We start from the raw sequence: 17,808 nt of genomic DNA on the forward strand, positions 1-17,808 counted from the left end.
TCCAGTTTGTTGGGAGAGGGTAAATATCTTTAAAATTAAAAATAACATGTTTTTTTCCTTGACTTGATGGCTTAACAATTGTTTAATTACTTTCCCCCCTAAATACCCTCTATGTATTACTTCAGCCACATTCCAAGTAGTATGTGTGCCCACTTACTGAAGATGTCGCATGTAAACAGCACGTTTTGGGGTTTTGTTTTTTATTTAGTATGACCACGTTAGTCTTTCAAACAGGGTATTTGATTTAATTACATTTAATTTAATGACTGATACAGTGGATTTATAACTACTATCTATTTTCTCTTTCCCATCTATTTGATATTCCTTTTTCTTTCTTTTTTTCTTTTGAATCAACCAAACGTTTTATTAATTTTTTTCCTCTATTAACTAGATGGCTAGATATACTCGTACCATTATTACAGTGGTTATCTTGGACTGCAGAACATCCATTTTTGACATGTTGATCTAATCAAACTGATCACATTTACCATTTCTCCAATAAGAAAAGTATTTTACTCTTTAATTCCATTTATCACTGCCTTCTGCACTATTTTTGTAATATACTTTAATTTCACAAATATTTTAACCCAACAAAAGATTTTTATTTATTTTTTTGACCAACCATTATTTAAGCTTCAGGATTAGGCGTTCCGGGCCCACTGAAGTGTCAAAAGCTGTATTTTAAAAGTTCATTCTGTCCCCAGGAGTCATGCCCAGATTCTACTAGCATATAGGTGAACAACCTTTTTTTTTTTTTTTCTGTAAAGGGCCAGAGAGTAACTATTTCAGGCTTTCTAGCCATACATTCTCTGTCACAACTACCCAACTCTGCCACTAAAGCATGAAAGCAGCCATAGATAATATATAAATAAATGAAGAAATGAACACGGCTATTTTTCCAATAAAACTTTATTTACAAAACCAGGCAGCAGGCCAGATTTGGCCCGAGCACCGTAGCTTGCTGATCCCTGCTCCTGCTGCACCCAAATCAGTAAGTGTCTGCAATGCAGAAAGCAGCCGGTGGCAACTGTCAGGTCAGTTTCCACCACCTCCAGGACTGTCAACTACTCTTGGCTGCTCTGTTCTTTGGGATGAATTTGGCAAATATTTTGAAAGGGAAATTGGTTTTGTACTTGAGTAACAACTGTGTCACTCTAGACCTACATAATCACCAAACACTTTTCTTGTTTCTCTATCCACAGGAAATGACCTACGCCTTGACCAAACTCAGATTCTAACCTTGCACCTACTCCCAGAAGCACTATAACCCCATGGACAGTGTCTACAGATTTCAGCACAACTCTTGAGATTCCCCCAAATATGGAGTTGTAGCTTCTCCTTATTGCTTCTGCACTTCTCTGATATCTTTAAAAATATAATTTATCTTGCTTATCTAGTTGTTCTTGGTGGGAACATGAGCCTATTGCAAATTATTTCATCTTATCCAGAATCAGAAACTGTATCCTACTACTTTTGATACTTAACATTTTCATTTTCACTCAGTTCTAAGTATTTTTAAAATTTCCATTGATGTTTTTATTCCAAGAATAACTCAAAAATGTTTTTAAATTTCCACACATACATATTTTAAAAAATTCTTTTTGCTATTGATTGTAATATATTGTAATCAGAAAAAATGTTCCATAAGATTCCAATGTTTTAAATTGTGAAGATGTGCTTTTTTTTGGCCAACTATAGGCCATTCTTAAAAATATTATGTTTTTTTAAGAGAATGCTTATTTTTCTAATCATTGAATCTATCAGATCAAGCTTGTTAATCATGTTGCTCGTATCTTCAATTTCAAAGCATTTGGGGGGATTTTTTCTTATCAATTTCTGGTAATGTGATATTGTAATCTTCCATTACAATGGTGAATTCATCAACCTCGTTTAGTTTGTAAATTTTAAAAAAATACATTATGGCTATGTTATTAGGTAATTAAGAGTTTAACGTGCTTTATCTTCCTGATGAGTTAACCCTTTTACCGTAAGTTGCCTTACTTATGCTTTCCAATGCCCTCCTGAACTGTATTTTGTCTAACATTAATATATCTATATAAGCTTTCTTTTGGTTTGCAATGGCCTGGTAACCTTTTATTTTTTGTTATTTAATGTCAGTATGTTTTCTGTCTGTAGTTAGATTTCTTTTTATCCTAATATGATGATCTCTGTTTTAAACTCAGATTTATTTAAAGTTATTGTTATAAGCAACATAACCATTTCTTTCTTCCTACCTTGTAATTTGTTTTTCCCCTGTTTTTTTCCATTTTTCACCTTCATTCCTTTGCTGCCTCATTGATTGTTTCACTCCATTTTTTTTCCTGTACTGTCTTTTATCTTACATCCTCTACTTCTATTCATTTAGTGGGCATTCTCAAACTAATTCTCAAGGTAAATGCATACTTACCTTACTATCTAAAGCTACTGAAACTTACTATTACTACTCTTCTTCCTCCCAAAAGAGAAACCCTCAGAACACTTAAAAACCAATTATTTCCTCTCCTATGTAATACAGTTATCAGATAAACTAGTACTTTGTCCTACTCACCAAATAATTATCACCATCACAATTATAAAACAGACTCAGTTTGTGCTTAAACTTACATTTTCATTAATTTATGGGCACATCATTCATCCTTCTACTCACACGTCTCTTCCAGCCCTGCCTTTTTCAAAAAGTTTATTCTTTGAGGTCTTGTTTATTTAAGGGTGTACTGATTCAAAATAGTCTCAACTTTTGTATGTTTGAAATGTCCTTGCCCTGGCCAGGTGGCTAAGATGGTTGGAGTGTTGTCTTATACACCAAAAGGTTGTAGGTTCGATTCCTAGTCAGGGCACATGCCTAGATTGTAGATTCAGTCCCCCATTGGGGCAGGTACGGGAGGCAACCGATCAATGTTTCTCTCTCACACTGAAGTCTTTCTCTCCTTTTCTCTCTCTCTAAAATTAATAACATATCTTCATGTGAGGGGGTAAGGGGGAAAGACAGAAAATGTCTTCTTTTAAATTTATTCTTTAATGATAGTTTAGCTGGATAACCAATTTTAAGGTGACATGAATTTTGTTTTTTCTTTAAAAGAGCTTATTTATTTTTAGAGAGGGGAAGGGAGGGAGAAAGAGAGGGAGAGAAACATCAGTGTGTGGTTGCCTCTCATGCGCCACCCACTGGGGACCTGGCCCACAACCCAGGCATGTGCCCTGCCTGGGAATTGAACCAGTGACCCTTTGATTTGCAGTCCAGCAGTCAATCCACTGAGCCACACCAGCCAGGGCTGACAGGAATTTGCTTAAGTCCAGCTACCCACAAATGGACTCACAGCCTTGTGTCCTGACGTTCACACAAGACCATTCTAACTCAAAACTCTACATTTCTTTATCAGCAATTATCCTTTAGGGAGTGTTGTCTGCCATGTTTACTTACCACTTGGGTTTTAGCCCCTTAATATGTTTTTCTCCAAGAGAATTCCCTGTTACTGCGGAAAATGGGGCTAACTATTGAGAGCCACTGTTCAGCATTGGGCTCTTGCAAATACTTTCTGCCTCACAGATATAAGGGCCTGCAGCAGGATAAAACCTATGATCCCTGGTAAAAGTACGCTGGGATTAAGGTTCTGCTGGGCATATCATGGGTTAGCTCTATCAGAGGGACCCCACCCACAGATATTCTTTTTACAGTGAGTCTAAGCTGGCCTTGTAGAGAGACAAAGAGTCGAAGCTCCCCACCAACTGCTGAGGGAAGCCACATGTATGGAACACCAGCTGCAACCACCTAGAAACGTGGGGGGAAGTTAGACCCGTACAGCCCCTTCTACTGAGTGAGAGGGTGCCGCACCTTCGATTTCAGTCTGGAAACGGCACTCATGAAACACTATTTTTTTGTCTCCATACAACTATTTTCTTGGTAGCTCAACTATGCATTTAAATGCATTTTTGGTAATTTAGAGAGTATTTAGACATTTTATAACAGAACAATTTTTCAGAAAAATCTAGTCAGCAATGATTTCAAAAGTGATGTCAATTGACTGTTCTTTATTACTACAAACCACTTCTCTAACTCATTTATATTTCTTGTTCAGGATAAAGGGAAATGTTACACCTAATTCTGAACATCACAGTACAGGGAACCGATCTGCCTGGCAATGGCAAATGTAGCTCAGCCCTATGAGAAAGTCCACAGGCACCTGTGGCAGGCAGGATGCCAAACTCACGGATGGGTTCTCCCGTGGGAAATCAGGCCTGCCTTGCTCTTGCTAAAACTCCATCACCCTGAGTTCCTGAAGTCTGTGCTAATTCTCCCAAGGACTGAAGTGTAACCTGACCAATTACTCTTATCGTTCCCTTACATTTGCAACATCTTTTCCTTGTTAATCTGTAAGAAGTAATCAGTAACATCCTTTCCGTTGCTATCTGTGAAAAGTAATTACCTAAAGCAAACCTAAGTATAACGAATGAAAATCTTCTTTGATGTAGGATATTAGAAAGCCAATAAAAGCCTGTCAAGGCAAGGGTCGGCACTCTCCTCGAGAGAGTGGCTGAGGCACCCCGAGGCGCTCTCCCCTTGAGAGAGTGGCCACGCCATCCCTTTTCCTCCACAGGACTCGGCAGGCCGTGTGAATTTGTCTCGTCTCACCCACAACGCCGCAGACACTGCGGGCCGGTGTCCACATCATCACAGGGTGTCCTTTCATTGAGAAATGTTTCCTTCTAATGAAATTTCAACCTATGAATGCCAAAGGCCATTGAAGTCAAGTTATGTTTTTATATCTGGGGTAAAAATGGGATTTCTCATATTCAGAGTAAACTCACTGACAACTGTCAGGTACTCTTTATTACTAGAGGTTACCTAATTTCTGACCCAGGATTTTACTGTGCCTAATTTGCAAAGAATTAGAAAGAAAAACTACCTTTCACACCAAAATTCTACAAGATATATTTTAATCATTCTCTATGATTTAGAAGACAAATATTGTATTAAAGAGAAACCATTATGAATATCAATTATTTTTAAAGCCTAAGATAGAGCTTTCCCTATTGTTAGATAAAAAGTTTTTAAATGTATACATCATGTTTACACAAAGCAGTTAGAGCAGTTACAACTTCTTCAATTATAAGCAAAAATTGAGGGTGGCATCTCCAAGCCAGAGATTGCCTATACTCATAATTTATTTCTCACCATATAGCTCATTAGTACCCGCCTCAATACCTTAAATCAAAAGTACAAACTGATTGCCCAAAAACATGCGATCTTTAAATCACCTAATAGAAACCTAACACACTGTGTTCCTACCCATCTCTCTCTCTCTCTCTCTCTCTCTCTCTCTCCACCTATCTACGTACATATATATATAGAGAGAGAGAATATATATATACTCTTAACATACATATCTTTGGTATAAAGAAATAAATATTAGATACACTAATTTTAATACAAACCAGTTTAAACTGCCCACCAAGTGTCTGAACCTCTGACTGGCAATGTCATTCAGATCAATTAAACTAGGTCAACCGAAGTAATTCTCAGCCGGCATCCACACTTAGTTTTCATGTGAAAAATTCAGGTAGTATGAGATCATATACTTTGTGTTATTGTATTTCATTAATTTTCATGTTTTCACTTTTGAGAACCCATACTAAAAATATTAACGTTAGAATCTAATCCCATCAGATAAAAAAACAAAGAAAGGCACTTAATATAGAAGTTAAAATGAGGTTACTCGATCTCACTGAAAAGACATTCCATAACAGTATCAGCTGCATGCTTCCCTCAGTGAAAGTACTTTCAGAATAATATGTGACAATTTCATCAAAGTAAAGCAAGTGAGAAATTTAGAATATCACTGAGTATGACAAGAACTTTGTATACATAAATTTCAAACAGAGAAAGCTAAAGAATAATAGAATTTGTCATTAATATTTGTTTCATGAAGAAACATGTTCCCTTTGTCACATAAATATTTAATTACTATTTATATTGACAAGACATGGCCAAAAACTAACATGCTTTTTTTCAGCCTGATTTTTCTTTATTTTTCTGAGAAAATTAATTTTAAAATAAGCACTTTTAATTATGTGTCCCTCTCTTACAGAAATATATCAATTGCATTTGTAGAAAAATATACTTTAAATGTTTACTATATTAGTTTAATGAAAACTCACATAAACAATTTTACACACAGTTTTAGATACAGTTTGACTTTATTAAAAATAATTTACCATGAAATTTCAAATTATTGATTACCCCTGAGAAAATCACAGCATTCCAATTCACTTAGTAGGTTGCCCCAAAGAAGACTGCCAATCATGAAGGGTACTGCTAGCAAAGACCTCATGGCCCTGTCACTGGCCCAGGCTCATGTTTGCGCCCCCACAACAAAATCTATAGACAGTTTCATGCTAACATTATGGTATCAGAAAGAGCATCATAAAAGACTAATAGTTTACAATAATGAATTAAAACTTCGAAGATAATTATTGGTAAGAACAAAAACAATAAAGTAGGCATAAAGCCGTGAAATAGAGTTTCGTTTTGGTTTTTTAAATCAACTACATGGCTAAGTATAGGAAGACCAGAATGGGCAATATGCAGCATGGATGATAAAAATGCAAATCAAGCTACAAAAACAGAGCTACAGTGCACCAAACAAAGATGGTGACACTCCCGCTGTAACCTTTTGCATGGGGGGGAGAGAGAGGAACATGGCTCCGATGACTTTTACACGGCATGCTCTAAAAATACATTGACTAAGTAGGCTATTTTAGATACATTACCCCCAATCCTCACAATAATGCTGAAAGTAGAGAGTAACCCTTTCCCATATAAAGTATCTGAGTGTCAGAGACATTAACTAACATGCCTAAAAACATAAAGTAAGAAACTAAACTAAATTTGAACACAAGTCTGTTCACCTCCCTATTCTCGCTGAGGGATAATTTGGCAGTACCTTACCTACAGAATACTTGAAAATCAGGTGAAAAAGCATACCATGATTTCAACAAAAATGGCAATTTCTGGAATGGGATTACAGATTTATATTATTCATGTAAGTATCTTCTGCTTCTGGCTTCCCCTAACAGCCAGAATCCTAAAGTGTTATATATAAATCAATTTTTAAATACTTCAATTGAGTTTCCCCCACTAACAAATAAGAGTAGCGATTCAAAAAGATCCTGTAGATTTACCTACTTTATAACCTAAGTTCTATATTATTAGGCTTATTAAATTAAGACAACTTACACAGAGAGAGAAATTTTTACCATCTCTTTTTAAATTGGTAATTCAGTATCAAAAGTCTTTTTCTTCTGTCAGTGTTCTGAAGAAACAAATATCATGATTTATTTGGTGGTTCAATCTACTCTGAAATCTTCATCATTAAAAAGAGTGAGTGTTCCGAATGCACAAATATGTACTGCTACTGCCATCTTCTGGTAAGACACGACTTCCCAGTTCTGCACAGTGCTCCAAAAGAGAAACCTCTGGGTATGAAATAAGTACTGTCTAACACTAGAATAATAAAGGCAGAATAATTTCTGCATATGGCTAAAAATATACTAAAAATAGGATTCTAGCAATAATTTTTACCAGTACATGTACCATGTTCTCTCGATAATGATGAACACATTGAACATGTTACTATATTTGAGGCACAGAACTAAGAACTTTGAAACAAAATGAAAACTAATTTTCCTGAGGTGGAGTTCTACTCCCATCTTACAGATGAGGAAACGGAATTAAAGAAGTCAAGTAGTCTGGCCCAGGTCACACAGCTAATACCCAGCAGAGGCTCTGAATTCAGGAGCTGATTCCGGTGACGCTGACTTTGATTATTGTGCTGTAATATGGTCTATAATGTATGAGAAGCACAAAATTGATTCAACTCATTTAGGACATTGAAACTTAATTTACAGTAGAGCAATAATATTATAATCAGTAAGTAGACCAAGAGAGTCACAAAACATAAGAGCTAAAGGAAACCTTAAAAGGCCCATAATCTTACTTTTCCATATAATTCAGACCTTTATTCACTATACATCCCAATGGATTAAGTTCCAATGTTCTATCTTCTAAATAATACCATATCATTTTCAGAGTTTTCAAAATTTAAAAATTTAAGATTCTATATGCTTAGTGTTAAAATTAAAATTAACTTTGCTTTGATACAGTTTAAATTTTAATAAACACTCACTATCCCTGGTAAACATATTTACTAATTTATATTCAGAGAGATTTTACTTAAACAAGGGAATATAATACCATGTTTTGCTCTACTATTTATACATACTCATTCTTTAAAGTCATAAATCAAATCAATGGATATTTTTGTTAATCGTAGAGAGTGAAATAAATTACTTCAAAAAATCTTCCCATGAAATGATCAACACATTATTTTGAAACTACAATAAGAACTTTATGTGTATGTAAAATGAAAGAATGGATAATTTAATTATCGGTTTTGATTTATTGATCAAATAATCACATTTAATTTATGCTCTGAAAGTCTACTTTAATGAAATCCTGAATAACTGAAGTGACTAACAGTTATAAATAACAATGTAAAATAAATGGCCCAATAAGATACTTTACTTTTTCAAGATTTTATTTATTAGTTTTTAGAGAGAGGGGAAGGGAGGAAGAAAGAAAGGGAGACACGTTGATGAGTGAGAGAAACATCAATAATTTGCTTCTCACAGGACCCCAACCAGGGACCTGGCCTGCAACCTAGGCAAGTGCCTTGACCAGAATTAGAACTGGCCAGCTTTCAGTTTGCGGGATGACACCCACACTGCTGAGCCACACCAGTCAGGGCCCAATAAGATACTTTAGATAACACAGATTTGTACTGATGAGTAAATTTATCACTTTGAAAAATATAGTAGTATGTAGAATAGTAGGAGAGAAATCATGTCATCTACTGTTTGAGCCATTTTGGTGAACCTTTGGTTCACAAGGTTTCATAATCATTTCAATTTACTATGAGCTATTTTCAGTGAATAGTTTGATCACAAAGTTTCATATTTCTCACAATCTGTTTTGCCCAACTCCAAAACAGATGTTTCCACTGATTATGTAATTTAAATTTTCATTTCCTAGTAAACATAAATAGTGACTAGAATTCGTATGTTCAATGATATAATGAAGACTGTAGGTCCTTTACATTTTCATATAAATTTTACTATCATTTTGTTAAACTATTTAAAAAAAGCCTCCTGGGATTTTGATTGGGATTAAGTTGATCAAGAACAGAATCAATAAGGTCCCAGAATGCAGTCAATATAAAAACTAATTGTTCTACATTTGAGAAATACATGGAAAATAATTTTTTTAAATATTACTTAAAATACCATCAAAACCAAAAATACTTAGAAATAAATTTAATGAAAATTGCAAAAGACATCTACACTAAAACCCGTAAAACAACACAGAAATAAATTATAGATATAAGCAAATGTAGAGCTAAATTCTAGGATCAAAGGACGCAATATTGTTAAGCTGCCCACACTGCTCAAATTTATATATGGAGTCAATCTACTCTCAAACTCCCAGAGGTACTTTTTTTTAGAAATTGACAAGCTGATTCTAAATTTTATTTGGAACACAAAGGATCTAAAATATTCAAAAGAACCTTGAAAAATAAAAGCTGGTTTAGGACTTAACACATCCTGATTTCAAAACTTACTATAAAGCTAAAGTAATCAAGACAGTGTAAGAGTGATGTGATGTGAACAGACCTATAGATCAATGAAACAGGGAAGTCCAGCAATAGACCCACACATATATGGGCATGAGAGTTTCTTTTTTTTTTACAAAGGCATTAACATAATTCAATAAAGGATTAAATCTTTTTCAACACATAGCGCTGGAATAACTAGATATCCATATGGAAAAAAAGGACTTCAACCCCTACCTAATACTATACTCAAAAATTAACTCAAAGTAAATCATAGACCTAAACACAAAAGCTGAAACTATAAAACTTCAAGAGAAAATGAAAGAGCCCTAGCCAGTGTGGCTCAGTTGGTTGGAGGGTCATCCTGTACCCCAAAAGTTTGTGGGTTTAGTCCCCGGTCAGAGCACATACCCAGGTGAGGTTGCTGACCAGTTCCCAGTCAGGGCATGTATGGGAGGCAACCAATCAATGTTTCTTTCTCTTTCTCACTCCCTCCCTTCCTCTCTCTATAAAAAAAACAATGAACATTCCTCAAGTAAGGATTAAATAAGGAAAAAAACCCAAAAGTCTTCATGAACTTGATTTAAGGTTAAGAATCCTTGCACAAAAGAGACTGGCATGGTGATTGTCCGAGTGTATGCATTTGTCAAAACTCAGAAATGTATACTAAAAGGGCAATTTTCTGTATGTAAATTATATGTCAATTTTTAAAAACTCAAGGATGAACATACTATGGTTGCATACAAAAACACAAATGCATTCCAAAAACATTAATATTCGCAAGAAAATCAAAACATAATCTTTAAATGATAGAACTAGAATGAAGAGCAAGGAAGTAAATTCCATAAAAGCTAGCACAGTGGTTAACTTTGAGGCAGTGTAAGAGGGCAGAGATCAGGAAGGGGCCCAAGGGAAGGGCCACTTCAAGTACACGGGTATTTTTCTTCCTTTTTTTTCCTGGTGGTTACATGAGTAGTTCCTTTGTGATACTTCATTGAGCTATCATTTATATTTTACATCCTTTTAAAAGAAAACAAGCCAAGTAACTCGGTAGATTATAAAAGAACGATATAAAAATACATTTTTTTCAGAGGTATGAGGCATTCTTACCTTGGTATACCATTTATTAGATGTGTGACTTTAGACAGGTTTCTTAACCTTCCTCAATCTCAGTTTATTAATCTATTAAAAAAATGTATTCTGTCTTTTCTTGGGCAATGACTAGAAAACTTAGACTTCTATATTTTGTAACATTACAATGTGCGAATATTTTTACATCCATAAACTGGAGGCTATTTTCCCTAGAGAGTAAGGACACAAAACTGGTAATCTGAGTAATTCTGACATGGGCTTATGACTAGATTCTAGAAAGCTCAACTCTTTCAGGAGGGTAGGCTGTTTATTTGACTACATACTAATCAAAAGTCAATCTATGTATACTGAGATGAAGTTAGAATCAAATTATATAAGCCAAGATTATTAGAATCAGTCCTTACTTTACCCCATTTGTTCTTGCAAATAAATTAATAACACAATTAGTAAAACACACGCAGAACCAGTGTTGTTACTGACTACGTGACTATATCTTACTCAATACCTAAGTTCAGAAGACATATAAAAACAATTATTTCACATAGATACTTCAATCAATTTTATGTACTAAGTTAGTCAACACATCAGGCTTTATTTACTCTAGTGCACTCTAGTACACAAAATATGAAATACAGACAGCGTGAACAAACCAGTTCTGTTGGCTCTCTAATACATGTAGAAAGTAGTATTTTTAAAAGTACAACTGCCAACTGCCAATTTTAATAGCAGTGATTGTACTGATATTTTTAAATTAAGATGTGAAAAAATATATATACATTCTAGCTCATAATTTTCTTAATAGTTTTCACCATATCTGATCTGTCATGAATATACTTTTCTCAAAACACTGTCATTCACATTTGCATACAAATAGCACCGACAAACAAGATAATATTTGTAGCATCCATGTAGAAATTCCTGAAGCATGTTGGAAACTTAATTTTTCTAAACTAACTGGATAACCTAAACCAGTGATCAAGAAACCATCTGTAAGCAATACTCTAAATAAAATGTATTTATAAACACTAGAGGGTGCTCTAATTCAACAGTCCCTCATCTGGCTTTGATCCCTAAAATTATTTTCTTGATTAAATTCTTCAGCAACAACTATTTTTGCATCCGAAACAGTACATGGAGATAATTTATGAGACAAAATTCTTCCAGAATATATAACAAAACAGTAGAATTCCATTGAAATCATTTTTTACTGTACAATGATTACATATTTAATATTTTGTTATGTGGAGAGAACAGAAAATAAGTACAGAAAAAGCATAATAAGGTGGTCCTTCACCATTACGGAAAGTAGCACAGAGTTCATATGATTAAGAGAAGATACATCACACCTCACAGACTGAAGGTAAAGGAAACTACAAAATGAATTTGGTGAAAGACATAGTAGCTCAATTTCAATTTTAGTTGCTAAGTATTAAGATATAGTTCAGCTATGTTACAAAGGTATAATTTTGCAAGTCATCATTTAAACAGCAAATAAAAGTGATACTGCTATAGGACATTGTCTCCTGTCTTAAGAAAATACTTTATAAGTCAATAGCTCCAGAAAATTGAAAAAGAAAAAAATCCAATGAAAATAGGTATTTTCTACTCTTGAAAATCCAGAATAGAAAATAATTAATAAAATATCAATACAAATTTTCATAAAAGATTCACATGTGCTAATTTTTTAATTTATCCCTAAAATGTTCATAAGCTCAATCACAAATAAGTATTTCAAAACTGACAGTAAAGTGTGTGTATGCTGTTGCCTACTGGCAATGCAGGAAAGTTCCCCGGAGTACGAGTTTTCAACAGACAGCATTAGATAATCACAAATAACAAAGATGAATACCTAGGTAAACCTATCACCTATGTATTTCAAGCAAGTGGCTATTAAATGAGATACTATTTAACCCTAACAAAGTATTTTGCCTTTAAAAATGTTTACAGAGATAAAAATAGAACACTATAAATATTTCTAAAAATTACATACCCAAAATCAACCAATTGCTCTCAACCTCTCCCTCTCACACATACACACACACCTACACATGTGTATGAATGCACACTCACTGCTCACTCACACACAATCCACTCCGCAAGAAGGGAGTTCCTGGTTTATGCCTCTCTCTCACTTCTTTCCATAATGAATTACCAAGAGCCTTCAAAACAAATCCTGAACAGTAGCACCTGTTGGTGGCGGGTCACTTCAAATTTACAGTAGTCCCAGATACATTGTTCCAGGTTAACAGAATACAGCACTAGGGAAAAGTCAGAGATATAACTGAACCAGGCTCACAAACCACCCACACTCAAGAAACCAAAATACATGGCATTCAAAGAACTAATCAGATTGCTGGAGCCCAAAGAAATTCTGAACACAGAATTTCAGAACATTGTGTTATAGTCTGAAGTATGTATTTGGCACCTATATTCTTTTGGCACTCACTTCTCCTCTTTATGTTTATCTGCCTTGCATTTGCCAGATTCCTAGGGTCCCGATCACACTCTAAATGCCCAGCTGCCAACTGCCCTATTCACTGTCACATCAATTAATACCTTCTATTCAAAAGGCAACAGCATACACATTCATTAGAGATTAATGTCTGAAATGCTCACACATCTGTCCTTTCAAAAAGGTCTTCTGCACCATTACACACACCTCCATCAACAGAGAACTACGGCTCTCAGTCAGTCAGTTACAGGGAACTCTTTAGTGCTTTTTAACAAGTCTCAAGTCACACTATTACAAACATTTATCTGGAGTTACGACATAATCCTCATCATGATCACAGCTTCTCACTGATATTTGTAGCTTTTGTCCACAAATCTGAATAGCAAATCTGAAAAGCCCGTATTAAGTGAAAGTTGGGTAGAAATATGTAGTTTTATTTACAAACACCAACTTTCATCTCTTACTCTTATGTTACATAAAACTTTAAAAATTGTAAGACTATAACATTCTATTGAAATCATAAATTAAGAGGAATACCTGCTTTCCATGATTCCTAAATCCGGCTGCAAACTAATAGTCTCTGTTGTAATTTCCACTTTCCGTACACTTCCAAAGAAATCCGTTATTAGGACGTTTTTCGGATCCCTCTGAAAAAGATCAGTGCGGTGTCCGGGAGTAGACACACACAGACTCTTTGGACATACCTGAAACTGGAAACAATACATAAGAATAATAAATGCACGTGTGCCTACATATACACACAACTATTATTAAATCCAGTAACACAACGCAGTAGACTGCAGGGTATTTCGATAGCTCTCCCAACCTGAAGAAGCTACTGTTTCTAAAGATAAAAGTTTCACTGCTATCATAGTGCTTGACATTTTAAGAAAGCTACATAGACATAAAAACAGGTGATAAAATGGAAAGCTGTCAAGGTAAGGGGAAAACATCCACCTTTTTGAATCATATGGCACACAGTATATTTTGAGCCCTTCAATCTATGAGAACTCACACACAATACTACGACAAGAGAATTGCTTTTTTCCTGCATCTACATCCACCTTAGGGGGGCGGTGCTCTACCCAGGTGGCTTTTTAAAACATTTTGTAATCATAGGCCTTCATTCAAATTTTTAATTCAAATAAAAAATTACATGGTAGCCTAGTGTGTAAAAAAAAAGATGAAAGTAGAGGTGCAATGGCTGGCAGGAAGTTCAAGCATAGCTCCTCCTGCTACAGATCCCTCTTGCTCTCCTGCTGTGAACCTATAGAGACCAGTCCATAAATCAAGTAGCTTCCTTAGTTTATTCGTAATGAAAATAAACCCACAGTGCCTTCAGACATGAGTGCTCTATAGAACAGTCAAAAAACATGACTTCGTTGCTACACAGAATAATAATAATAATTTTTATAGTTAATAATAATTTTTAAGTTAATCTTATTCCCGATATTCGACATCACTGAATTACCAAGGACAGACATATATTTATTCAGCAAAGTATAAAAAGTACCTATCATTACACACATTCCCACTGTTACCTTCCACAATACAAAAATTGATTAAGACACGGTTCTGACCTCAAGGCTTCTAGTCAGAGATGAATAAACATAGCAAGGTAGAAAAAAAGGCGACAGGTTCTAATTCAGAGAAGAATAAACTTCTTACAGTTTCAGGTTAAGAAAAAAAAGAGGGAATGCGAGTTAAGCTATTTTCTGAAGGAAAGGGACTATTGCAGATGAGGTATAAGAGCATTCCTAATAAAGATACAGCTACAGAGATGTATAAGGCAAATAACGTAGTTTGGCAGAAGCATAGGATAATGAGGAATCCTTTAATGGCCTTCCAGTAAGAGCCCAGGGCCGCAGCACTTGCCCACCTGTGTAGACAAGACAATCTAAATAGATAACCACAAACAGGAGAGGAGGGGTGGGGAAGGGCAGAGCAGCTATAATTTATGAAACAGTGCTCCAAGCCCAGTGCTGCACAATTTGTAGACATTCTCATTTAAGCTCACCAATAAATTTGAGGCACATAAAAATTGTCATCTCTACTTCAGACTAAGGCTCAAAGAGATTAAGTCACTTGCCTAATATCACACTGCCTTCCCGGTTCAGGAAAGCAATAAAAGGAAATACGAAGAAGAGATCAGGATATAAATTAAGAAGCAAAGAAGGAAAAAAGGTTGGGGAAAACTCAAGAAAATAAAATAAGTAAGGATAAAACAGATGAAAGTTTAAAGAAACAAAGTAAAAGATAAAATAAACAGAGACTGAAGTCCTAGGTGTACTGTGAAGTCATTCCTATATGAGCAACTTGGTGAGCTTCATTAGTTACCAGAAGAAGGAAAGTATAATTGAATGAGCTTGGGAAACACTAAATAAATATTATCTTCTTCTCTGCTGCTAAAATAATCATACTTTGAAGTCAGTCCTACCTTCAAGAATGTTTATTTTATCGATCTGATTTTCTTATCCTCAGCAACATAATGTTGTTATGACATAACAACATAAGCTGTTAATTATTCAGCTTAAATTTCAATAATCTTTCACTTACAGAATCTCCATACTCTAGCCAGCTTCTATGTTTATTACCAAAGACAAGGGTCGTCTAGCATTCAACTTCTGTGCCTCTGCACCTATTCCATTTTCCTAGAGTATGCTATACCTCTTTTTTCTCCTTTCAAACCTGAAAAGCTACCACTTCCAAGACAAATTTTAATCACTAATCTCACTGTATTCAAAAGACCCACATACGGTAAATGTGCATTGTTGTCATGTCCTTCATTCATTCAATAAACATCCACTGAGCATCAACAATTACTATATACACATATAGTAATGGTAGAGTAAAACCAGTTACCATATGTAATGAATGTCCCTGGGGTATAAGATGTATAAAGCCTGATGATGCTTATACTTTTTATGAAACTCAAAGCCTCAAGGGAACGTTACAATGATAAACAATTACAGAGCAATATTAAAAGCATAATAAAGGTACATAGCAAGAGTTACATGTTCAGACACAAAACTGCCTGGAGGATCCAGAGACTTCATGTAACAGGTGATATTCTATAAATGTGCTCTTCAACTGTTACCAATGACACTATACATTTTTAAGGGACTAAACAACTCTTCTAATTTTTCTGCCCCTGAAGCCCATAATATAGTTCTCTGAATACAGCTGATACTCAATAAAGTTTACTATGTACACATAATCCAACAGAAAATAGGTATTATTACATAATATTTAGAGATATGTCAAATCACTATATGAGTACTATTTAACTTCAAGGAAATAGATCATAGATCATTCTTACTGAACAAGAGTAAAATAATCATTCAACTAAGATTCAATTAATGAATCAAGGTAGAGGGGCCGGATGAAATTAGTGAGGAATGTTTATTTAAACTTAAATATTACAGCCCTGGCTGGTGTAGCTCAGTGGATTGAGCATCAGCCTGTGAACCAAAGGGCTGCCTGTTCAATTCCCAGTCAGGGCACATGCCTCGATTGTGGGCCAGGTTCCCCAGTGGTGTGTGTGTGGGGGGGGTGAGGCGGGCACGTGAGAGGCAACCACACATTGATGTTTCTCTCCCTCTCTTTCTCCCTCCCTTCCCCTCTGTCTAAAAATAAATAAGTAAAATCTTTTTAAAAAATCAAATATTACACAGCAATGAAAAATAATGAAATCTTGTCATTTATGATAACATGGATGGACCCAGAGTGTTTTATGCTAAGTGCAATAAGTCAGACAGAGGAGGAAAAATACCATATGGTTTCACTTATATGGGGAATCTGAAAAAGAAAACAAAAAAGAACAAACAAAAGAAAACAAAAACAGACTCACAGAAACAGAGACCAAAGGCATAGCTGCCAGAGGAGAGGTGACGGGGTGAAGGAGAAAAAAAGGTGAAAGGAATATAATCAATAATATTGTGATAAGTTTGCACTGTAACAGATGATATTCAGAATTAGTGGGGTGATAACATTATAAGGTACAAAAATGTTGACTCACTATATTGTACACCTGAACTAATACAACTAATATAATATTGTATATAGATTATACTTACATTTAAAAAAACTAAATAGCAATTTTGAGCAATAAAAAACTAACTTCCTCAGTGTTTCAAATACAATTTCAATGGAAGAAGTATTTTTTAAATTCATTAGACATTTAAAATGTGAGGTGCATTTATTGTGAACTTTGGAGACACAATGTCATGCATTACATAAAATATACAGCATATAATCCAAGAGTGAATAAACTTTAAAATTAAGGTAACTGTTATTTAGGTGACTATAATTTTCTTACATACAAAGTAGCATTATCACAAGTTTTAATATTCAAATTCCTATCAACTGTAACAGGCATAAAAAATATATAATCTTAAAAATGTAATTAGTCAGTACAATAGTCCTCTATTATCCAATCTGATAGCTTATAGCAGTAGTTTTCAGAATTTGCAGTAGAACCTCTTTAAAAAATAAAAATTTACCTTAAAGGTTTCTATGTTAATAAAAGAGATCAGGGCCAAGCTACTTGGCTAAAGTGCCAGAGTCTAGAGTCCAGTCTACTCAGCCCCCCTTCATCCT

At 34.8% G+C, this 17,808-nt stretch overlaps 1 protein-coding gene across 1 annotated transcript in view; it reads right to left on the reverse strand.

The window, feature by feature from the left end:
* The window catches only part of PIGK (phosphatidylinositol glycan anchor biosynthesis class K), an 88,943-nt gene that overhangs the window by 42,916 nt on the left and 28,219 nt on the right, over positions 1–17,808 (reverse strand). Inside the window, exon 9 of the mRNA XM_024565522.4 lies at positions 13,747–13,919. Within this exon, the coding sequence (XP_024421290.2) occupies positions 13,747–13,919 (173 nt within the window). The remainder of the gene's footprint in view (positions 1–13,746; positions 13,920–17,808) is intronic.

This window comes from Desmodus rotundus, chromosome 3 (genome assembly GCF_022682495.2).
Source record: "Desmodus rotundus isolate HL8 chromosome 3, HLdesRot8A.1, whole genome shotgun sequence".
NCBI lineage: Eukaryota > Metazoa > Chordata > Mammalia > Chiroptera > Phyllostomidae > Desmodus > Desmodus rotundus.